This window comes from Equus caballus, chromosome 10 (assembly GCF_041296265.1).
Source record: "Equus caballus isolate H_3958 breed thoroughbred chromosome 10, TB-T2T, whole genome shotgun sequence".
Classification (NCBI taxonomy): Eukaryota; Metazoa; Chordata; class Mammalia; order Perissodactyla; family Equidae; genus Equus; species Equus caballus.
The window spans coordinates 3,783,824-3,808,761 of NC_091693.1; the positions used below are offsets into that span (position 1 = coordinate 3,783,824).

The 24,938-nt window shown below is 38.1% G+C and overlaps 1 protein-coding gene across 8 annotated transcripts in view; it reads left to right on the top strand.

The window, feature by feature from the left end:
• Nucleotides 1–24,938, top strand: part of DPY19L3 (dpy-19 like C-mannosyltransferase 3) — a 76,129-nt gene that overhangs the window by 34,786 nt on the left and 16,405 nt on the right. For 6 of the 8 annotated variants that reach the window (XR_011422276.1, XR_002810661.2, XM_023649475.2 and 3 more), the window contains exons 9-16: nucleotides 9,565–9,696; nucleotides 11,247–11,348; nucleotides 12,947–13,020; nucleotides 13,192–13,350; nucleotides 16,754–16,876; nucleotides 17,257–17,368; nucleotides 17,992–18,048; nucleotides 21,967–22,049. Coding sequence is in view for 6 of the 8 variants with exons in the window: in XM_023649475.2 (XP_023505243.2) it covers nucleotides 9,565–9,696; nucleotides 11,247–11,348; nucleotides 12,947–13,020; nucleotides 13,192–13,350; nucleotides 16,754–16,876; nucleotides 17,257–17,368; nucleotides 17,992–18,048; nucleotides 21,967–22,049 (842 nt within the window). In the remaining 2 variants the exon portion in view is untranslated. The remainder of the gene's footprint in view (nucleotides 1–9,564; nucleotides 9,697–11,246; nucleotides 11,349–12,946; nucleotides 13,021–13,191; nucleotides 13,351–16,753; nucleotides 16,877–17,256; nucleotides 17,369–17,991; nucleotides 18,049–21,966; nucleotides 22,050–24,938) is intronic. The other 2 variants (XM_070223992.1, XM_023649477.2) reach the window with 1 other exon arrangement.

Here is a 24,938-nt window from a genome sequence, read left to right on the forward strand (position 1 = left end):
AGAAAAAGCCACATCAAGATGGGTAGGAGGGGTGGAGATGTGGTCCCCAGTGTGGCAACCCACAGGTGGGAGGAATATCACAGCCACAGAGGTCCTTTCTGAGGAGCAAGGGGTCCAAACCCTAAATCAGGCTCCCCAACCATGGAGATCTGCACCAGGAAGATGAACCACCATAACGTCTGCCTTTGAAAACCAGTGAAGCTGACACCTGGAGAGCTGGAGGGCTGTAGGAAACCAAGACTCCACTATTAAAGGGTGCACACAAAAATTTGCTCACTGTGAGTCCTGGCACAGAGGTAGCAGTTTGAAAAGCACCTGGGTCATGTGTGAATGAGATTCACTGACCAGGTTTAGGGCATGTGCCAGAGGGGTAGGGATCTGCTGGAACTTTCTCCACAGATAGAGGCACTGGTGGGCACCATTTTGGTTTTTTGCTCACCTTCTACTTAGTGGGCCCGGCATTGGCATGCAGCATTTCTGACTCTCCTCATCTACCTTACTGGCACCACTCACCCCAGCCCAGCATTGTCCTGCTGACCCCCTAGCTGGTGCTCCTCCAGAGCGGCTCCACCCCAGAGGGCCAGCCCAGCACATCAGAGTGCTCACAGCAGTTGCAGCCAGCTACACTGGAGGCCTGCCCTACCCACCAGTGTCCCACAGCAATTGCAGTCCAACCACAACAGGAGGGCACATGCCACCCACACACACAGGGGACACTCCTGGAGCACCTGGCCCTGGTGACCAGGGGGACCATGCTGCTGGGTCCCACAAGACACAAGGCCACTCTTTCAAGACCAAGACATGTAGCTGCACTACTTAATACATAGAAACAAACACAGAGAGTTGGGCAAAAGGAGGAGACAAAGGAGTATGTTCCAAATGAAACAATAAGGCAAAATCTCAGGAAAAGAACTAAACAAAACGGAGATAAGCAATCTGCTAGATAAAGAGTTCAAAGTAATGGTCATAAAGATAGTTACTGAACTTGGGAGAAGAATGGATGAAAACAGTGACAATTTCAACAAAAGGATACAAAATATAAAAAAGAACCAATCAAAGCTGAAGAATACAATAACTGAAATGAAAAATACACTAGAGGGAATCAACAGCAGATTAGATGATGTAGAAGAACAGATGAGTGATCTGGAAGTCAGGGTAGTGGAAATCACCCAATAGGAACAGCAGAAAGAAAAAAGAATTTTAGAAAATGAGGATAGTTTAAGGGACCTCTGAGACAGGATCAGGCATACTAACATTCACATTATAGGGGTCTCAGAAGGAAAAAGAGAGAAAGGGACAGAAAACCTATTTGAAGAAATAATGGCTGAAAACTTCTCTAACCTGGTGAAGGAAACAGACATCCAATTTCAGGAAGCACAGAGACTTCCAAATAAGATGAACCCAAAGAAACCCACATCAAGACACATTATGATTAAAATATCAAAAGTTAAATAGAGAAAAACTAGTTACATACAACGGAGCCCGCAAAAGACTTTTCAGCAGAATTTTTACAGGCCAGAAGGGAGTGCCACAGCATATTCAAAGTGGTGAAAGGAGAAAACCTACAACCAGTAATACTCTATCTAGCAAAGTTATCACTTAGAATTAAAGAGTTTCCCAGATAAGCAAAAGCTAAAGGAGTTCATCACCACTAAACCATCCTTACAAGAAATGTTAAAGGGACTTCTCTAACTGAAACAGAAAAGGCCATAGGTAGAAATACAGAAATTAAGAAAGAAAACAATCTCGTTGGTAAAGGCCAACATATGTAAAGGTAGTGGATCAGCCACCTAGATAGCTAGAACAAAGGTTAGAGGACAAAAGTAGTAAAGTCATCTATATCTACAAGTAGTTAAGGGATACACGCAATAAAAAGATGTGAAATGTGACATCAAGAACAAAATGGGGGGAGGGGAGTAAAATGTAATGCTTTTAGAATGCACCCAAATTTAAGCAACCATCAACTTAAAATAGATTTCTGTGTACGTAGGTTTTTATATAAGAACCTCATGGTAACCACAAACCAAACACCAATAATAGATACACAAAAAATAGAGAAAGAAATACAAACTAACACTGAAGGAAGTAATCAAATCACAATGAGAAGAAAGTAAGAGCAGGAGAAAGAAACAGAGAAGAACTGCAAAAACAACCAGAAAACAATTAACAAAATGGCAGTCAGTACATATCCATCAATAATTACTTTAAATGTAAATGCACTAAATGCTCCATCAAAAGACATAGGGTGACTAAACAGATTAAAAAATAAGACCCATATATATGCTGAAGCTGTTGTGTATACACACACACACATGCACGCACACAATGGACTATTACTCAGCCATAAAAAAGAATGAAATCTTGCCATTTGTGACAACATGGATGGACCTAGAGGGTTTTATGCCAAGTGAAATAAGTCAGACAGAGAAAACAAATACCACATGATTTCACTTATATGTGAACAAACAAAAGAGAAACAGACTCATAGATACAGAGAACAAACTTGTGGTTGCCACAGGGGGCAGGAATAGAGGGTTCTTGTAAAATAGGTGAAGGGCATTAAGAGGTACGAACTTCCAGTTGTAAAATAAATAGTTCACGGGGGTGTAATATACAGCATGGGGAATATAGTCAATAATATTGTAATAGCTTTGTATGGTCACAGATGGTTACTAGATCATGGTGATTATTTTGCAATGTGTAGGAATGTCGAATCACTATGGTGTACACCTGAAACTAACAATATTACATGTCAACTATACTTCAATAAAAAAGGAAGTAAAAGAAAAATAGAAACTTTTAAGAAAGATATAGAAGATAAAAAGAAGCAGCAAATGGAAATTTTAGAACTGAGAAATTCCAATAATGACAATTTTAAAACTCGATAGATGGGCTCAACAGCAGAATGGAGTGAAGCAGAAGGAAGAATCGGTGAACTTGAAAATAGAACAATTTAGAAATTGCCTAATTTGAACAAGAGAAAATAGACTGGAAAAACATGAGCAGAGCCTAGGGACCTGTGGGACTATAACGAAAGATCTAACCTTCATGTAATCAGAATCCCAAAACGAGAGGAAGAGTGTGAGGCTGAAAAAAGTATTTAAAAAAATGTTTTGAAGGAATAGTTGAAAATTTCCCAGTTGGCAAAAGATGGAAACCTACAGTATCAAGAAGCTAAGCTGATGTCAAATAGGATAAACCCAAATAAATCCATGCCACAATACATCATAATCACACTTCTAAAGATAATGAAAAAAATCTTGAAAGCAGTCAGAGAAAAATGATATTTAACCTATAGGGGAGAATCACTTGGAATGACAGTGGGTTTCTCATCAGAAACCATAGTCCTGAAAGTACAGAATGGTAAACCTAGAGTCGTATACTCAGCAAAAATATCCTTCAGGAAAGAAGGTGAAATCAAAACATTCTTGGATCAAGGAAAACTAATAGAATTTGTTCCAAACAGACCTACCCTTAAAAAATGGCTAAAGGAAGTTCTTGAAAAAGAAAGGGAAATGATAGAAGAAATCTGGGAACATCAGGAAGAAAGAAAAGGCAATGAAAAGAGTAAAAATATGAATAAATATAATAGACTTCTCCTCTTGAGTTTTGTAAATTATGTTTGATGGCTAAAGCAAAAATTATAATATGTGGTTTATAATGTACACAGAAGAAATATTTAAGACAGTTAAATTGTAAATGAGAAGAGTAAAGGGACTGGGAGGTGAATTTTCTACACTTGGCTCAAACTGCTACATCCACACCAGTAGATTGTAATAAGTTATAAACATATAATGTGATAACCCAGAATAACCACTAAAAAATCTATACAAAGAGGTACATTCTAAAATACTGTAAATAAATAAGATGGAATTCTAAGAATGTTCAAGTAACCCACAGGAAGGCAGGAAAAAGAAAGCAGAAATGAAAAACAGAGTGAACAAACAGGAAACAGTAAAATGGTGCATTTAAGACCTAACATACCAATAATTACGTTAAAGGTAAATGATCTAAATACAACAATTCAAAGAAAGAGATGAGTAAAGAGGATTTAAAAAGCACAACCCAACTGTTGTCTACGAGAAACTCACTTCAAGCAGTATAGGTAGATTGAAAGTAAAAGGCTGGGAAAAGATATACCATGCAAACATTAATCAGAATAAAGTAAGATGGCTATATTAATATTAGATAAAGGAGGCATCAGCAAAGAAAATTACTAGGACAGAAAGAGACATTATATAGTGATAAAAGGGTTAACCTACAAGAAGTCACAGCACTCCAAATATGCATACACCAAACAATAGAGCTGCAAAATATGTGAAGCATGAACTGACAAAACTGAAAGGAGAAACAGACACATCCACACAGAGAGCTGAGGACTTCAACACCTCTCTCTCAACGATTGATAAAACACCAGACAGAAAATCATTAAGGACATAGAATTCAACAACAACAGCGACCAGTAGGATCTAATCAACATTTATAGAACACCCAGCAACAACAGAATACACAATGGATTGAATTAAGGATTCAAACTAGAAATCCTACAGAAACATAAGAAAATTTCCAGTACTTGGAAACTAAGCAGCACACTTCTAAAGAACGTGTTAAAGAGGAAGCCTCGAGGGGCCATTGAACTCAGTCACAACAAAAATGCAACATGTCAAACCTTACGTTAGAAAAGAAGACAAATCTGAAATCAGTAATCTAAGTTCCCATCTTAAGAATCTAGAAAAAGAAGAGCAAAATAAACCCAACTCAAGCAGAAGGAAGAAAATAATAAAGAGCAAAAATCAATGAAATTGAAAACAAAAGAAATAGAGGAAATCAGTGAGGTAAAAAGCTAGTTCTTTCAGAGATCAGTAAAATTATAACCTCTGGGAAGACTCCATAATTGCCTTGGAGCATTAAAAACTCAACAGACTTTGATACCGAAGTTCTGAGTCTCTTTGGCTCTAATGTTCTAGCCAGCAGAGCATAGTGGATAAGAACACAGTCTCTAGAGCCAAAATGCCTAGATTTGGGTGAGTTAATATATCTGAGTCATTTAGAACACCACCTGGTGTTTTATGAGTGTTAAACAAATGCTAACCATGGTTAATTATGAATGATGATGAACAGCATGAGCATGATCCACTGAAGAAAGCTCTAATTATTCCACGGAAAAAGAACATATTGCTGCCTTGTTTTTAAACTGTACTGGACTAATAGCACCTGAGAAAGAATATCAGATGTACCACCAATAATCCAGGACTTTCTAATGTAACTTACTGCTCAATTTTACATTTCTGGTTTCTCACCAGTAATGTTTCTTTTGAACCTAGAATATCGTTACATTTATAAACTATACAATCTTGTTATAACCCAAGCTATTGTTTTTTCCTAGAAGTGTGCCTACTTCATATAAAAAGAACTGCCAGCTACAAAAAACGCTATAACCCAAATAAAGGCAAACAAACAAATGTTTTATTTAAAAAATATATATTTGTGAATGAGTTGTTATATTTAAGAGTTCCTACAAATCAATGAGGAAAACATTTATACTTCAGTAGAAAAGAGAAAAAGGTAGAAATACTTCCTAGAAGGGAAAGCATCAAAAAGAATAAAAGACTTAGGTATAAGTTGAACAAAAGAAGTACACACTTATACTCTGAAAAGTACAAAACATTGTTGAAAGTTTTAAACACCTATATAAATTGGAAAAGATACCCATCTTCATGGATTGGAAGACTTAGTATTGTTAAGATGGCAATACTCCCCAAATTGATCTAGAGATTCAGCATGATTTCTCTCAGAATCCCAGGTATATTTTTGGCAGAAATGGACAAACTGATCCTAAAATTCATATGGAAACTTAAGGGACCCAGAATAGCTAAAACAATCATGAAAAAGAATAAAGTTTCCTTCAAAGTTCACACGTTCAAATTTCAAAACTTAGTTCCAAGCTATAGTAATCTAGATGGTGTGATACTAGCAGAAGGACAGACATAAATTGATGGAATAGAATTGAGACCAGGAATAAACCCTCACCAGAAATAAAGTCAATAGAGTTTCAACAAGGTGCCAAGATAATTATGGAAAAAGAGTAATCTTTTCAACAAATGATGCTGGGATAACTGGATATCTGCATGTAAAAGAATAAAGTTGACTCCCTCCTCTCACCATACACAATAATTAACTCAAAATATGTCATAGACCTAATTGTAACAGCTAAAACCATAAAATATTTAGAAGATAGGAATAATTCTTCATGACCTTGGAGTAGGCCAAGCTTTCTTAGATATAACACCAAAAGCACAAGTGACTAAAAATAAATGAATTAGATTTCATCAAAATAAAAAATTTTGTACTTCAGAGATACAATGAAGAAAGTGAAAGACAACTCAACAAAATGGGAGAGAATATTTGCAAATCATTTATCTGATAAGAGACTTCCAGAATATATATAAAGAACTCTTGACAACTCTTTCAATAATAAAACTTGAGCAAAGGATTGGAATTAGACATTTCTCCAAAGAAGATATATAAATGTCTACTAAGTACATGACTAGATGCTCAACATCACTAGTCATTAGGGAAATGCAAATCAAAACCACAATGACATACCACTTTACACCTACTTGGATGCCTAAAAATTTTTTTAAAAAAAGATAATATCACATGTTGGCAAGGATATGAACAAATTGGAACTCTCATGTTACTGGTGGGATTGTAAAATGGAGCAGCCACTTTGGAAAACAGTTTAGCATTTCCTCAGATGTTAAACATAGAGTTATTGTGTCACCCAGCAATTCCACTGCTAGGTAGATACCCAAGAGAAATGAAAACATATCCACATAAAAATTTGTACATGAATGTTCGTGGCAGCATGATTGACAATAGCCAAAAAGTGGAAACTACCCAAATGCCCATCAACTGATGAATGGGTAAACAAAATGTGGTATATCCATACAATGAAATATTGTTCAATAAAAAGAGTGAAATACTGATACACACTACAGCATGGATGAACCTTGAAAACATTGTGCTAATTAAAAGAAGCCAGTCACCAAAAACACATATCGTGTGGTTCTGTTTGTATGAAATGTCTAGAGTATGCAAATCTATAGAGGCAGAAAGTAGATGAGTGTTTGACAGGGACCAGGGGAAGGAAATGAGGAGTGAGGGCTAATGGATATGGGGTTTCTGTTGGAGTGATGAGAATATCTTAAAATTAGATTGTAGTGATATTTGCACGACTCTGTTAATAAACTAAAAGTCATGAATTGTATGCTTTAAATGGGTGAATTTTATGATAGATGAATTATATCTCGGTAAAGCTGTTAAAAAGGAAAAACTATTTCTTCTCTACCCAGTAGTTCTGCTTTTAGGAATCTGTTCTAAGGAAGTGCTTTCGTTCATTCATTCCTCCAGTATTTATTGAGCGACACTGCTTTAGTGGGCATTGTTTTAGGTGCTAGGGACACAGCAATAAACAAAATAAGGAACTAATCAGATATAATGACCTGAGGGATTTTTTAGAAGGAGGTTCGTAATAACACTCATTTCAATAATAATAAAAAGCTAGAAACACTTAAATGATCCAGTGGCAGACAAATTATGGCATATGGTGGAATGTTATGTAGCCATTTAAAATTAAATTTTCACAGAATAGTCATTGATATGAGAAATTATAACGTGAAATAAATGCTACATGAAATATCATACACCACTATGAAATCAAGATAATTTCTGTAGGTAATAATGTTATATTTTGACTCTAGAGCCCACTTTTCTGTCCATTACCATTGCTTTTTTATGTTTTTCTGAATTTTCTAAATCTCCTACAGTTTTAGTCCTAAGAACTATCAGCACCAATTTCCCCGAGTTTCCTTATCACCCAGCAGAAGCACTGAACTGTTACCGGCCATGCTTTTAAATGCTTAATGTGGGTTTGCTTCCTTTGAGGTTAAGAAAACCAAACTATGGGGAAAATCTGATTTGCCACTTGTCTGGCCCGATGCCCAGTTGAGCAAGAGTGGCGGATATGGTGTGGAGAGACGGAAGAAAAGACCTGGAGACGGCATATGAGACATAGAGGTTTACAGGGACTTAGGCATAGGGCATGTCCAGCAGCGGCTGGCTGGACGAGTTGTGAACCTGCTACTGTGGGCAGAGAGGGGGTTGATTATATAGGCAGAGGACAGAGGCTGCGTGCTTGCCAAGAGGGACTGTCCTTGGTAGGACCAGCGTTTCCAGGAACAGCAGCTCACATGGAAGGGCTCTGTGTGCCTTCAAGATGTGACATTCTTTGAATGAGAGAAGATCCAGGTTGGCCAGGGCCCCTGATTGTGACAAATCCCAGGTGGTTGGCGTCCTGCCCAGCAGGGGGCCAGAGGACACATGGCTCTTAAAGGGCTCAAAGTTTATTGATGAGCGTGTGAGACCCTACAGTGCTGATAAAAGTAGAATTTTTCATATGCCATTATGAATGTAAAATTATCTAATTCGAAAGATGAAAAAAGGTATCAACTCGTTCTTAGAGGCTATCTTCTTTTTCTTTGAGATGTTTTTCGTGTTTGGGTTGGTTGAGTTTTGCTTCTTTCAGTGTCAACCTGTCAGCAATTTTTATTACATCAAGAGCTGTTGCTGGTGAGTGCCTGTTAGGTGCTAGGCATTGTAAGACGTTAGCATAGCCGGCCCCCATGCCAGGTCCTTGCAGCACCTTGAGGAAGGTGTCATGGTCCCTCTTTTACAGATGAGCCAATTCCAGCACATTAAGGTCCCACAGCTGGTTTACACCATCAGCACCATGGTCTTGACCGCTGCACTGCGCTGCCTGCTCGGGACCTGTGAGGTCAAAGGGCCTGAGGCCGTGCTCCAGGGGGAGTTCCGTCTAGTGGGGGAGTTAGGCGCAACGCAGACAGATAAGATGAAGCCATGCAGGACACAGTCCTAAAGGGTACAGTTGGGGAAGTTAGGGAATAGCGGGACACGAGAAATGCTGATTGTTGTCTGCAGACAATAACTAAAAGAATTTAGAAGAAAATTGCAGATGCAAACTGCATTTGCCTATTTCCAGAATATTTTTTGCTTGCTTCTGCTACTTCATATTCTCTTTCCTCTTTAATTAATGTTATAAAATTTAAAATGTTCTTAATTAAAAAGTAAATAAACAGGGGGCTGGCCCCGTGGCCGAGTGGTTAAGTTCACGTGCTCTGCTGCAGGCGGCCCAGTGTTTTGTTGGTTCGAATCCTGGGCGCGGACATGGCACTGCTCATCAGACCACGCTGAGGCAGCATCCCACATGCCACAACTAGAAGGACCCACAATGAAGAATATACAACTATGTACTGGGGGGCTTTGGGGAGAAAAAGGGAAAAATAAAATCTTATAAAAAAAAAAGTAAATAAACAGCTGGTATGTATGTGAGTTAGTTTCCTTTTTCAGATTGTGTTACTTGAAGTTAGATGTGTTTTCTGCGTTATTTGTAACTTGAGAGGTATCCAGCCTAGTGACCGACACGTCGGTATGTGGTAGTCTCTCGATAAATCTGTATAACCATGTAATCTTTGCTTGTTGCAGGTGACATGGCTGTATGGTATACAGATAACAGGTTTGCTCCTGGTCTGCGTTCTTCAGTTTCTTAATTCCATGATTCTTGGATCATTGCTTATCAGTTTTAACCTTTCAGTATTAATTGCAAGAAAACTTCAGGTAGGACTTTTTTTGTCCTTAATCACAGTAAACTTTTTTCTTAATTTTGTGATTGATTGGACCTTATTTTCATACAGCATACAAAGGAAAATTTAAGACCAAAGTCCCACTAAAAAGCACTAGTGGCATTATTTGCCCTTTTTTTGAAGTGCATGGTATATTTCTGTTTTTGAGCTTTCTGATGTTCCATCTCTTTGTTTTGACATTTATTATTTCTTAGAGAATTGGAATCATAATTCAGGGATTAGCCAAAGATGCTTATTTGAATGCCATTGATTTAAAGTTGATATAAAAGACAAAAAAAATTTTTTTTTTTCATGTGTGAACTCAAGAGTAAGAACTTCTTGCTTGTGGGAATGTGTTCGTCACAGTCTTTCAAGTTGGTGGACACCTTGTTATTGTTTGATGTAGTAACACTACTCTTTCTCCTGTCCTTCCATATCATATTGATTTTTAAGTGAAATAAAATTAACTCTGTTTTGAGAATTCTGAGAATCCAAATAAATAGGGTATCATATTTGAAAATATTGACCTCATCTTTTGCTTTATTATATAATTAAAGTTTCTGAAATTTACTTCAGATTTGAGGGTCAGTTTCTTTCCTTAATAATGTCACAAAGTCTGTTTTCTTTCTCGAACTATATCAAGAAGCCATTTTCTTTCCACTTCGAGAGTAGTAACTCCTTTTTCTTATTACTCTTTGAGTGACAGCTGCTATGGACAAACTGTCACAAAGATTTTAAAAAACAAGCTTTTAGAGACCGGCCTGGTGGCGTACTAGTTCAGTTCGCGTGCTCCACTTCAGAGGCCCTGGGTCATGGGCTCCTGTCCTGGGCAAGGGCCTGCACACTGCTCCTCAAGCCATGCTGTGGTGGCATCCCACGTAGAAAATAGAGGAATACTGGCACAGACATTAGCTCAGGGCCAATCTTCCTCACCAAAAAAAAAACAAAAAGCAGGCTTTTTAGTTGACTGTCAAAAACGCTAGTTTTCATTCATCATTTCAACCTTAATTATAAATAAATGTCACTCATATTTGAACTCTTTAGACATTATTGTATTTGATAATCTGTAAAGTTATCTGAGGGTTATAAGAAAACTCATATATCAAAGAGCACAATTTACTTTTTTTACACCATTCAATATTTTATTTAATTGGGCTATAGTTCTGTCTGTGATATATGAATTAATGGGTAAATGATCAAAAAATTTGTTCAGTCACTATATCCTGAATACCTTCTAAGTGGCAGACCCCATACCCTAATTGCAAAGGTCTTAAAAAAAAAAAAAACAAACTAGGACACATTTCCTCATCTTAGAGCTTATTATTAGGGAATTCATTACTATTAGAAAGTTACAAATGTTAAGACCTTTTGTAAACGGTGTAACCTCATGAAAATCAGTAGGTAATATTTTCCACATATTTTCCCTATATGTTGCAATGTTCTCTGTATGATCCAATGTTTTAAATACTTAAGTAATCTCATCTTAAATATTTATGAAGTTATATTAAAGTTTAAGAATTAAAACTTAACTCTTTTAATTTCTAGAAAAATCTGAAAACTGGAAGCTTCCTTAATAGACTTGGGAAACTTTTGTTACATTTATTTGTGGTTTTATGTTTGACGCTTTTTCTCAACAACATTGTTAAGGTAGGTTAATAAAATGACGTATTTAATTTAGCTTTACTGAAGGTTACCAGTTTTACTTTAAACAGGCTCGGTTTTAGCTTTGTTTCAGTAACAGGATTATTTTCTTGATTCTAAAAACTGATTTCACTCCTTGAACTCGTCTTTTGAGTTATTAAACTTTTTTAAAAGCATTAAGTACATATTTCTCTAAATTTAAAAAATTCTACTTTTTAGAGTTAGTTTTCTGCACTGTGGAAAGAAAGATGACGTGATTTTTGTTGGGTTAAGTTAATAAATAAGCTGGCTTTACTCTGAGACAGACAGATTCGTGGAGATGGTTTCACCCCTCCTGGACGGCTGATCTCAGGACAGGAGACGTCTGCCTGTGCAGGACGTGCTCCTTCCCCTCCACAGAGAACGGCAGGCCCTCTTCCTGTCTGTTGACTGTCAGAGGAGAACAGCCTCTTCCCTCAGCCAGCCACGTTACACACCTCCGCTCCCGATCCTTGTCACTGTGTTCGGAAACTCTGTATAGTTCATACTTTTCGAAAGCTCGTCTGAGCAGAACAATCAGCATTTCTGAGAGACTGGCTGAAAGATGTGCAGTTTATCCGTTTGCCTGCTGCAGACGGGTGCTGATCTGGGCCTGGCTTACACCAGTAGAGAGCTGCCTGCCTGGACCCCCAAAGAATAACGTCTGTTGAGTTGCGCTTGATGTTTCTCCAGCGCCCTACAACGAGAGGAATTGGAAACACAGTCTGTGAGACTCCTGTTTTTGCTGTACCCATGGGCAAAACTTCTCTTGAGTCTCGGTTCTAGGACTGTTAGGGTCTCTTCTGAGCAGCTAGTTTCTTTTAATCATATGACCCCGTGAGTAACATAAATGCTTTTGTCTTCCTCTCTGCATTTGTTACTAGCATGCATAAGCCCAGATTAGTGGCTCCTCTCTAGTGACTATATTTTGTGTACTAACCTCAGTTCTGGATTCATCTTATTTTCTATCTTCATTTTTCTTCTGATAGCGGTTTCTTCACCTATTTATGTTATATGGATTTTTGTAAGCCATAAGTTAAAAATAACACTATATGAATTAAAATGATAATCAGTAATGATGACTACTGGCCTTTGTTCACCCCTTGAGGGTTTCTGCTGTGTCCTGAGCTGTCTGTCTCTGTGTGAGTGAGTCTTACAGCCGCTGTACCTCCGGACAGAAACCCCAAAGCCAAACAGGCATTACGAGCTGTAGGCCTATATGAGGTTTCAGATCATTGTATCGTTGGTTTTCTGATCTGAATAATCGTCTTCCCTGGGCTTGAGCCGTCTCTCTCTCACTGACCGAAGAAGCTCAGCTTTTATCTACTTTACGTATTGAACTTACGCATAAGATTTTGTTTGAAAAAAATGATTCTGCTAAAAAAAAAAAGAAATGGAGGGAGCTTGCAAGTCCCTCCTTTAGAATTCCTCAGTTCTAAGAACTGTTGTGAACATTTACTCATTTTACACACGCACACGCAGAGTCCTGTGAAACTGGATACTGCGTGTGTGTGTTCAGTGGGATGTTGGCAGGAAAGCGTGCCTAACGCACTAACAGCAGTTTTCATTTTCTCCCTCCCCGATAGAAAATTCTTAACCTGAAGTCAGACGAACACATATTTAAATTTCTGAAGGCAAAATTTGGGTTTGGAGCAACAAGGTATGACTGAATTTAAAGTGTATGTTTGCTTTTTTATATTAAATCATCAGGGACTTTAGAACTTAAATTGTCATTGTGCCTTCAACTATTAATTGCAGGCTCATTTCGAGGAAAAGAATTGTAATTTGTCTCGTATTGAATTTAATGCTTTGCTTTCCATTTGTTCCCTAGAGATTTTGATGCAAATCTGTATCTGTGTGAAGAAGCTTTTGGCCTCCTGCCTTTTAATACATTTGAAAGGCTTTCAGATACTCTGCTCTTTTATGCTTACATATTTGTTCTGTGCATCACAGTGATTGCAGCGTTAGCTGTGGCCTTCCATAATCTCAGGTACGGCATATTTCAGAAACCGAATGTTGTGCTTTAATGAACTTGTTCTGCGTTGCAGAAAAATTGCTAAGTTGAAAATCAAAATATCAGACACAGAACAGAGTAGTATTGTTCAGCTTAAAGGGAGAACATAGCCGATCTTGAGTGGACTCCACTCTGAGTAGTTACGGGTGGAGTAGTTAAGAGACAGCAAAAACTAGTGGCTGCCATGCACACTGGGCTGGGTTGAAGTCCTGGCTTGCACACTTGGGAACAGTGTGATCCTTGAGCCTGTTTTATAACCTCTCGGTCTTTCCACTTCCCTATCTGTAGAAAAGGAATAATGAGAGTACTTACTCTGAAGGTTTTTTTGTGAAGTAACTTAAAACAACATAAAGTACTTAAAATAGTGCCTTATGCCTAGAATATTTTGTAGATTTTAGCTATCATTAGTATTATTATTGACTCATAATCTCTATTTTTTCCCCATTATTAGTTTCCTGTGTTTTTCTACCTGTCTTCCTCTTGCTACCTTTTTTATTTCTGGTGAAACATCAAGAGTTTACTATTTATTTATTTTGTTGCATCTTGTTGAAGGGCTTATAAAGTTGTAGTGGACCATAATTATTAGTATCTACTAAAAGTCTTACATAATAATTGATGTTTTTAAAACTTAGCATGTCTACTAATCTACTAAAAGAAAAAGTGAAGGAGAATAAAGATTTTTTAAAAACTTGTAGCATACTTGCCTGTCAAGCTGCTGGAAGTTTTTTGCATTTACTCTCCTTATTAAATTGAAAGAAAATTAAGTGTAAGAAGTTGAAGCTACTGTCATTTGTGAAAACTTAATGAAGCTCAGAAGGAAGCCCATTTTCTGTGTAGTTACCTTGCCAGTTAAGGTGCTGGTGAACTGTGATTCACAGCCCCCAGAGAGCTGTCCTGGGAAAAAGTCGTTAAAATGAGCCTGGATCACTTGAGGTGTTTTATGATTATTAAGAATGAAGCAACATTGAACCATGAAAATATTTCATTGACTATAAACTATTTTAGTATCTTTCAGAAGTGTTCTTTTTTATACCTAGCTCAAGATAAAATTTAGCCCTGTGAAAATAGATGGAAATTATTCTAGACAGCATAATTTAATATTATTCCAGACACACCAGGTGTCGACAGGACTCTAGACTGCATGCAAAGTGGGAGGTGCGGGTGGCCTGCAGTTTGTGAGAATGTCTGCCGTGCTCACTGTGACCTGTGAGCCGTCTCTGGAAGCTGATTGGGTATATGATTATAGATAAAGATTTTAGAGCATCCTCGTCCACCAGGTAGGGACATTAGGACTTTATTAGAGGAAAAGCACTACGTTAATGAGAGTAATTTAAAAATTATAGTGTCTTAATATGATTAACTTTTAAGTAATTTGAAGGATATTTTATCAGCGCCAAGTATTTAAAGGACTTCTGCCTCTTTAGTACTAGGAAGGATGATGCTATTTGTGTATCCGACACGCCTGCCGTAGTGTGAAGGGTACAGCTGGAAGGGGCACTCTCTTCTGGATTCGTGGGATTAGTGAGAGTTTTCTAGCTTGGCTGGGAGGACAGTGGAAGTGTCGCAGAATCCTCCCAGGTATCAAGGGAAGATGAGGGCATATGTTCTCCTTGTCTGGAATAGTCTTTTAGTATCAATACAGAAGCCAGAGTTTGGGTTGTAATATATGATATTTAAATAAAGATTACTACCAGTGGTGAAAATTACCTCAGAGTATCATTTTAATTTTCTTATGAATCTAGGGTGGTAAAAAGAGGATTTCTAGGATATAAGAGTTCCCTAGTTACAGAAAAGCATCATACATATCTAAGTTTATTGAATTTGTGTGAAGGATAAGTGGGGCCTTTATAAAAGTATTATTTTTCTCTTAAACTGGCAGCCCTTACTGTTGTTTCCTTTTCCCCTTGATGACAAATTGTGCAACATCCGAGCCCGCTCATCCGTCTCCACATCGCTAATGCAGAGACGGCAGACAGTCTGCGCTCCCCGGTGTGATGCAGTATAGAGAACATCACAGCCCCATGAAGTGCTCTTGCCAAAATAAATGAACATGACTCTAATAATTAACCTCTAGATCTAATGACAAGTTTATAAGAAACATGGGAATGGAGAAACATATTAAACACCACCACTAGGAGACAATCAGCCAAACCCAGAAGGTGGGAATAGTTATAGGACTGATGGTACATTTTCTTCAGCCAATAAACCTTAAAAAGGTGGGGGGAATACTTTTATTAATTGAAAGATAATTTAAAGAGACATTGATGAAATGCAGTGTGCAAGCTTTGGGTCTTAATAACTACATGAAAAAAGCAATTGCAATAAACAGGGAAAATAGAGCATGAACTGGGTGTATTAGATGATATTAAGGAATTATTGTTAATGTTATGGGTGTAGTCATTTTTTTTTATTTATTTTTTTATTTATTTATTTTTTTTTAAAGATTCTATTTTTTCCTTTTTCTCCCCAAAGCCCCCCAGTACATAGTTGTATATTTCTCGTTGTGGGTTCTTCTAGTTGTGGTATGTGGGACGCTGCCTCAGCGTGGTCTGACGAGCAGTGCCATGTCCGCGCCCAGGATTCGAACCAACGAAACACTGGGACGCCTGCAGCGGAGCGCGCGAACTTAACTACTCGGCCACGGGGCCAGCCCCAGGGTGTAGTCATTTTAATGTGGCCATATTTGATAAAAATTGTCTGTTAGACGTACATAATGAGATATTGGTAGGTTAAAAATGTGATCATTGGTTCATAAAGGCACTGAGTTCCAAGGTTATGCATACATTTTTACTTTTTCTTATTTGTTTGAAAAATACTGATAATACATTTTTAAAGATCTCTTGCAGTTTCAGTGATTCCAAAAGGATTCTTTTTTGCTGTTCTCTTGTAATTTAAAAGATTGAAACACTTTACATTTTTACCATTTTATTCTAATTATTACTGGTGTTTTTTTTGAGGGATTAGCCCTGAGCTAACATCTGCCAATCCTCCTCTTTTTGCTGAGGAAGACTGGCCCTGAGCTAACGTCCGTGCCCATCTTCCTCTACTTTATATATGGGACGCCTACCACAGCATGGCGTGCCAAGCAGTGCCACGTCCACACCCGGGATCCGAACCGGCGAACCCCGGGCCCCCGAAGAGGAAGATGCGCACTTAACCACTGCACCACGGGGCTGGCCCCTATTAATGTATTTATATTCTGACACTTTCAGCCTCATAAACAAATTCAGAATTGATCCATGCTGATTCATTTTATCTTAGGAAAATAATACATTTCGAAACATATGAAGGCATAAGTTTCTTGTATCTTTAAAAAAGACTTGACTAAATTAACATTATGTGCCCAGCCTTAATTTTGTGTGTTTGCTATTTTATTCAGTGATTCTACAAATCAGCAATCCATGAGCAAAATGGGAACGTGCACAATCGGCCTGAGACCAGAAGCTGCCTACAACTTAATACATACCATTCTGTTCGGATTCTTGGCCTTGAGTACAATGAGGTACTTTTGTCTTATCTGTTTGTTTGATTTCTTTTTTTATCCAACCACTCTTTACCTGATATAATTTAGCAATATAATTTGGAAACTGACAATCATCTTCATTAATAACTATGGTTCCCAAAAAAAGTCCTTGTTTACTGTCTTCTCCCAGTATGAAATATTATTTATAACCAGTTTTTTCCTAATTACCAGCATTCCTCTATTTTTACTTATATGATAGTTGTCAAAAGGCGCTGGACTTAGTGACTAACCCATGGTTCTGCGTCGTTTTAGTAAGACTTTACTGTCACAGACAATTCACCTGCCTTTCCAGCTGCCTCAGACTCCAGGTCTCTACGCAGCCAGCACTTGTTGACCTTTGCCTGTTTCTGTTCTTACAGAATGAAATACCTCTGGACGTCACACATGTGTGTGTTTGCGTCATTTGGCTTATGCAGCCCTGAAATATGGGAGTTACTTCTGAAGTTGATCCATCTTTATAACCCAAAGAGGGTCAGTGTTGTCCCCTTTTCCATTTCTTTTTTATGACTGAGTATTCCTCTCATACCAGGTCTTTTTTCAGTAGTTTCCCATACATCAGTATAATAAAATAGATACTAAAACTTGAAGCTAAAACAAGATAATTGATAAATTATGATTTTATAAGGAATTTTTTTTAATAATTTTATTTTTAGTTTTAATTTTATCTTTTTAAATAATTTGTTCCCAGACCATAGGTTAGAAGTGTTCATTATACAGAATTTGGAAATACTGAAAAGCACAAAAAAGAAAAATCGCTAATAATCCCATTACCCAGAGTTATCACTATTATTATCATAATGTATTCTCTTAAAAACAATTATTAATAAGTGTATGGTAATGATTAATAGCCTATAAATGCAGTTTTGAGTTGTTTTGCCCCATAAATTCACTAGGTGGCAATATGGTAGACGCTACAGGAATCTTACAAATGATTGGGACCCTTGCATCGACTCAGTTGGTTTACATATTGGAGACTCATGCTCTATTAAATTATATTTCTGTTGTTTAAAAAACAAAGTCATGTTTACAAAACAAAACTGTAAGGCAGAAAAGGTCAAAATGCTTTTAATCTAAACAATGTCTTTCTTACATAGATCTGTATAATGCGATATTCGGTACCGATATTAATACTCCTGTATCTGTGCTATAAGGTAAGATTGATTTTCCTCGTTCTTGTCATTAATCATTTAGCAGAATAATTGCTTTGACTCAGTGTACTTTGTGTGTTATTGGCAGATAGAGTGCTTTGCAGAGATTATAAATATCTCTTTAGCTTCTTATGGCAGTTGGCATTGATAGGAAAACTGATCTGTTTCCCAAATAGTATTTAACAAGTAAAAACATTATGGCAAAAACTACTACAATTTAACCATTGTAACTAATTATAGTTTTGACCTACTATTCAGCTGACGCAAATTCTGAAAATAAAGATGTTTTTAGACCTATTTCGAGGTGAACAAAGTAGAAAAATTATTTTCCCCTGTTACCTGCTTTATATAGAGTAAGAAATCTTAAAATGCATCGTGCTTTAACTTACGTATTTTATTAGATACTTAAGATCACCTTTGTAAGAAGGCTGAGCACCTATAAATAAATAATCTAAAATTAGTCTTGTTATCTGCCCTTCAGTTTCCGTAGGAAGTAGTGACATTCTGCATATTCTCAGTCGATGACTAATTTCTGCAGCAGTGTTAGCTGTGCTCGAGTTCTGAGAATCCTCCACAAGAGTCAGTGAGTCGTTGGTCAGGTTGACTCCTTTGTGACTCTTTGGCACATCTTTGAGACTTAGAGGCTTGAACTGTCACCCAGGCAAGTGGCCCAGATTTTTCTATCCAGCTGAGCTCTCACCTTCTCTTTTTAAAAAAATCTTACATATTTTTTAAGTTTAAATTTTTTTCCTTCAAATGTTGTTTTAAGTTAGGACAACAGATTTCAAACTCTCCTGTGTATAGCCCCTGATTGAGGGGAGTGGCTAAATGAGGGGAGGGGGCTCACCCCCAGAGAGGACCGGCTATAGCAGCTCAGCTTTTCGTTTTGTTTGCTTATATTTTCATGTAAGATTTTATTTGAAGCAAAAGCTTTAGACTGAAAAAAAGTTTGATAATCATTATGTTGGATGATTCTATTGTAAATACTTCACAAAGTCTATTCAATCATGTCCCTACCTATCAAAACATTTACTGTTGTGGGCAGAGCACCGTGCTATCTCCTAGACAGTGGGAAACAGAAATAGATTTTTTCTGCCACCCTGCCTCTGGGAATCTCATTGCTCTAATGTAAATAAATGACACTTCTTAAAAATACCTGGAAAGCCAACAACTAAGGATAAAAGAGAGTGCACGTTTAATAATGAATGAGGTAACTTTACCTTTCCACATTGATTCTAAGGGATGAACGTCCTCTTCACAGAAGAGAGACATCATTCTTGTCTCACCAAAGATGTACACACACTACAGCAGTCTTTCCCACTGTCTCTGTGTATGTAGAAGTATGTCTCAGCTATTTATTTGAAATTTTATTGATTTTTTTAAGCCATTTGAGGACTCAAGTCACTTACACTTGATAAAATTGAGGAAAGACCTCATAGAAGAAATAAATTAGGCTGTAGAACATTGACTCTCAAAGTGTGGTCCCCAGTCAAGCAACATCAGCATCGCCTGGGAACTTGTTAGAAATACAGATGTTTGGGTCCCTCTCCAGACCTACTGAGTCAGAGACTCTGGGAGTGGAGTCCAGAGATTTAACCAGCCCTCCAGGTGGTGCCAGTGCACCATCAAGTTTAAGAAACCCCTGCGTCAAACAGGGTTTCTCAGCATTATTCCCGGCACTATTGACGCTGTGACCAGATAATTCTCTGTCATACAGGGCTGTCCTGTGCATTGTGGGATGTTGAGCAGCATCTCTGCTTTCTACCCACTAGATGCCAATAGCACCTCTCTCCCGTTGTGACCTTCAAAAACATCCCCCTTGGGGTAAGACAAAATCTCTTTCCCCTGCCCCTCGAGAACCACTGCTATAGAAGAACCAGTGAAAAAGCTATCATTTCCAGGAAATCTTTGGAGATAGTCCCTGAGTGAGTGAGTAATTCTAAAGAATGCTTCCAAAGACCATTGACAAAGCCTCTCCTAAAGTCCTGGACTTTAGGAGAAATCCTACTGCATCCAGCTTTCACTGTATAAAATAGTTTATATATTTCAGCTTCTCAAACTTGTGAAATATAAAATCACAAAGAAAATAAAGGTATTATGTATATTAGGAGTTACCCTAAATCCGTTTTCCAACTATTGAACAGATTTATCTGTAAGTAATACGAACTCCTATGTTTCAAAGCCTGATTTGAATTTTACTCAGTGATTGTAATGAGGATTTCAAAATTTCCTGTTCATAGTACCAGTTTTGCTTTGTGTCTTTTTAGGATAATCCTGTTTAAAAGTGAAAAGCTTATACTAGTCTCCAGTCTAAAATCAAGAGTTTAGTAAAATTATTACCCTCGTGTTGATTAACTAACTTGGGTTGCTGAAATCTCATAAACGACTGCTGGTCATTTAGAAGCAGCATTTAGTTAATTCAGCACTTATTTTCACATTATTTAAGGAGTTTACCACTAGACTAGATTTTAACATTTTCAGAATTAACAGCAACTTTCAAACTGGAAAAATATCTAATATTGATTGAATTCACAGCTTTCAAAATATGTTTTATACCAAACGACTTAGAACATATCATTAAAAAGTTGGTAGTTTAGTGATTACCAGAATTAGTAGAGATAATGGATAATTGAAATATTACAAAGGTATCATTTAATTACTTGCTTTTATTACATCTCTTCTAAAACCCAGAACCAGTAGCACTGACACCTGATTTTCCATCACAAGCAGTTTTCCTCGTTCACCACCTGGGAGACAAGATGTAAAAGAGCAGCAAAGACAAGATGGCGAGATAGGACAGTGACAAGGCTGAAGCGCAGCTGTAGACCGGCCAGGGGCCATTTTGGTTCCAGTAGTGGTTCTTAAATAAAATTATTATATTTTCAACATCAGTGAAGCATAGATAGATTGTCATTGGCCTTCCATTCCAGTATTGAGATGAATTCTGCAGTGCACGTTAAGATGTAGATGATCAAGTATGTTCAGCCAATTGTCATTTGATAAAACAATTAACATTTAATTAGTTGTTAAATTAAACAAATTATATTAGGAAAGCAGTAGACTCGGAGTGTCATTTTTACATTATATCTGCATATCCTTAAGTTACTCAAGTTGAGTAAGAAGCACCAGTGGCATAAATAGAGTATTTAAATGTACCACATTTTCCTGGAGAGTCCTACTTTCAAATATTCTTTTATTCCATTGTACCTGTACTTATATTAGTGTATATCAAACGATGTGTCCAGACTTTTAGTACAAAAAATATAATCACCATGTTGTGCAATGAAAGCGGGGCTGAATCTAGAGCCAGGTTTCAGGTCATGGCTTTGCCACTTTATGACCTGGTCACATCAGGTTCTGTCTCTGAGCCAAAGTCTCCGTACTAGTAAAGTGGAAAATAAATACGATAGTGATGATGCCTTCTGCATCATCTTTCTCTGGTCCTTGTGAGGATGGAGTGAAATTTCTCTATTCCAGAGCATTTTTGCAGCTCTAAAGGGCTGCTGTCGTCCACAAGTGCACTGTGCATTTAAAGGGGTGTTGCATGGTGTTAGTTACAGTTTTCTCATATGCTGTGAACTTTCTCCTGGTTGTTATTCCTGTCATATCCAAATTAATGGTTTACTAGGTATTGACACCACATACAATAGATTGTTATTAGAGTAAAATAAAAGCTCATCTTAAAAGTTGACGACACCTGTAGTCCTGATTCACTTCGGATCAAAGTAGTTTTGGAAACTTCTGAGTTCAGCTCACTTCTGCCGGGAGGGTCGACTGCAGAGGCTAGGAGGTCCTGTCTTCAGTCACCGTGTTTGTTAGTTCTCGAGTTATGTGCAGTTTCTCCTTCTTCGCTCTAATCTTAGTGCTAGTCGTGGGTGTGGGGTGGATTTTGTTTTTGTTTTGTTTTGTTTTTAATTTCAGTTCTGGCCAGGAATGATGGATGAACTCTCCGAGTTGAGAGAATTCTATGATCCAGATACAGTGGAGCTGATGAACTGGATTAAGTAAGAGGATTTTTTTTAACCTTTGAAATTTAAAGTGCCTTTTAAGAGTCACTGTAGACCTCATTTGGTTTTTGGTTTTGGGGTTTTTTTTGTTTTTTCTGAATTAATTGTAAAGATACGTTCAGTCTCAAGTTTTTCTTTAAAATGCTATATTGGAAATAATTTCTTTCCATTCAAAAAACACTGTCTGCAACCATAATCCCATGAAGAAGGGAAATAGCCACACGGAGAGGGAAGCAGCCTCGGAGGGCACGCTTCTAACCCGTGACGGCAGTGGGAATAAAGTTCTACGCTCTCTTCCAATTTGATCTTTATGATTTCTTTCATCAAATTTTCTATTAATACTGACACATACAAGTATTCTTTCCTTGTTAATCATTTAAAAATTATACGGTAAGCTGTGGTTAATTAGAGTCATAGCAGCTCAGTGCAGGTTTCTTTTTAACTAATCACATTGCCCACGCCTAGGCCTAGAGAAAATTTAAAATACAAAAATAGAAGTTTTCCTCCTACAAACATCGTGATGCCTGAGCATTATATTGGTTCTTACTTTTGCCTGCACTTTGTTGCTTTATGTCAGCATTCAGCATCAGAATGAACTTCATGTTTCAAAGCTTTGGTAATGAACCTGCCTCCCACCAGCAGAAATCAACTTTTCTACCCAGAGCAGCATTCCTGTGCCCCATAATGCTGTGTTTCCTTACTTTACAACCAAAAAGCTGCGGTGTAATTATTCACACGTAAACAGGTGTTGCAAATCTTGTGTGACATGTTCTGAAAGCCTCGACTGTATTGTCTCCATCACTTAGAATTGTAGTAGCCTTATTGGCACTTGCTCATGACTGATGCTTACCAACCAGTACAGGTTAGCACCACGCGTGTTAAGAGATGGTAAATGTTTGATAGCTTAGGTCTCTTGAGTGCGATACATGGATTTTATAGAGATTTATGTTTAAAATATGTGTGTGGCTTTGGTCCCAGTGTCGCCCTGGGTTTGAGTAGATGCAGCAAGTAGAATTTTTCATGTATTTTCAGTGCTGAGCATACTAGGCAGTGCTCTGTCTTTGTTTGTTTATTTAACTTTAAATCATGGCAGACAATTGCAGAGTAAATAACTACTTCAGTGTTTATTGTGTATGGGAAAAGAGGGTTATTTATATAAAGAAAAGCTAATTACTTTGCATTAACTATAGTCACCTGGAAATTAGTGGCATGTGCAGCTGAAGGGGAGCCTGAGATCTCTTTCACAGTGACGCCGTGGATGTGCATGGTACAGGGCACTCGCTCTCTGGTGGAATCCTGAGATCTTCCGCATCTACCTGGATCAGCATTGTAAACATCCCAGCTCCACTCCCCAGTCTTTTAGGAATTAATTATAGCATGATTAAAGACTTATTCCAGCGGAACCCCAAGTAGCCTTTGGCTGTGTTAGCCTGGATGTACTCATTGTCGTGCCTTTACTTTCGTGCTTTCCTCAGAAGTTGTTTAATGTTCTGGTTCGAGAAACTGTGGATGAGAGATCCTTCCCGGTGTGAGGGAGGCAGTCAGTCTCTTATTGCTTGCGTTTGGGGACGTGTCTTTGTTCCTCACTTCCTCCTTTTACTGACAGTTCCTCTGCCTGTGTGTAGACACACTCTTTTTACTTTTTTTTTAAGTTCTCAGCAGCTGACGGATTTATATTGTTCCAAAAAAATTGGTTCCATTGTGATCTAATCTTTCCTGTTTTCCCTTAAAATTCTTCACATCTAAATTATTGTTTTTGCAAAAATAGCTGCTAGGCATGTTGCGAAATAAGCTTAAGTGATGATGAATGTATGCCAAAATAGAGTCTATTTAGACACAAAATGTATTTGTTTAAATCAATATTTAAATCCGCTCTGGTCCGTAGGCTTCATTGCAAACACAAGTGAATGTACTCAGTGTTCTTCTAACCTGCCCTCACTTCTGTTTCTGAAACAGAGAGTAGGACCTTCAACTTTCACCTCACTGCTTTCATTAGTCACGCAGCGTTCGTGATATTAGTAGGTCTGAGCTGTGCTGGAGAAGGCTGTGGCCTAAGGATACGTGGAGCATATCTGACAGTCTGTTGGACACTGTCTGAAGGCAGGTGCCAGACCTCTGGTGGGGTCCCAGCCCTGTCTGAGGGACACCTCCTTCCCTCCATCCCGTCTGCTTCTATTCTCAAATGGCCAGAGTGGAAACACTCATGTCTGTCCTTTGTCAAGGCAGTCATGACAGCATCTTTTAGCATGGGGACACGGCTTCGATTACAGGGTGGCTGCCCTCGGGATAAGTCAGGATGAGAGACGATGACCTGCAGAAACCGTAGGGGCCCCCTGAAGTGACCCTCCGTTGTGGCACAGGGCAGCTCTCAGGGGAAGCGTTGAGAAGAAGCGTACCTGCCATCTCCTGGTCTCTGCTTCGCAGACTCGAAGCTGGGACAAACCACACACTGCCTCAGCATCGCTCTTGTGCTCTGAGGCCCCTGAGCTTCACGTGGAGATTCGCTCTTTCCAAGTAGTCACTGAGGGCTTCTCCACATGGAGGGTGCATTGAAAGACTCCTTCAGCTCAGCAGGAGTGAGTTATTTTCTTTTCTTTTTGAGGGGCTCAGTTATGACCTTTGATGGGCTAAGCAGACAGCCTCGAGGGAACATAAAGCACATTCCTTTAGGGTAACACTTATCCATATGAGAGGGGTCATGCCAAAGGGATTAGGTTTCTGTGAAGGCATTGAAAGCCTTAATATAGAGAGTTATTTCATGTCTGAGGTATACTCATTAATATAATTTAACAGGTATTTATTGAGCACCAACTGCGTACATACAGGACACTGCATTACATGTGTACACATGGGGTGACAGTTGATTTTCACTGCTTCACTGGAGTA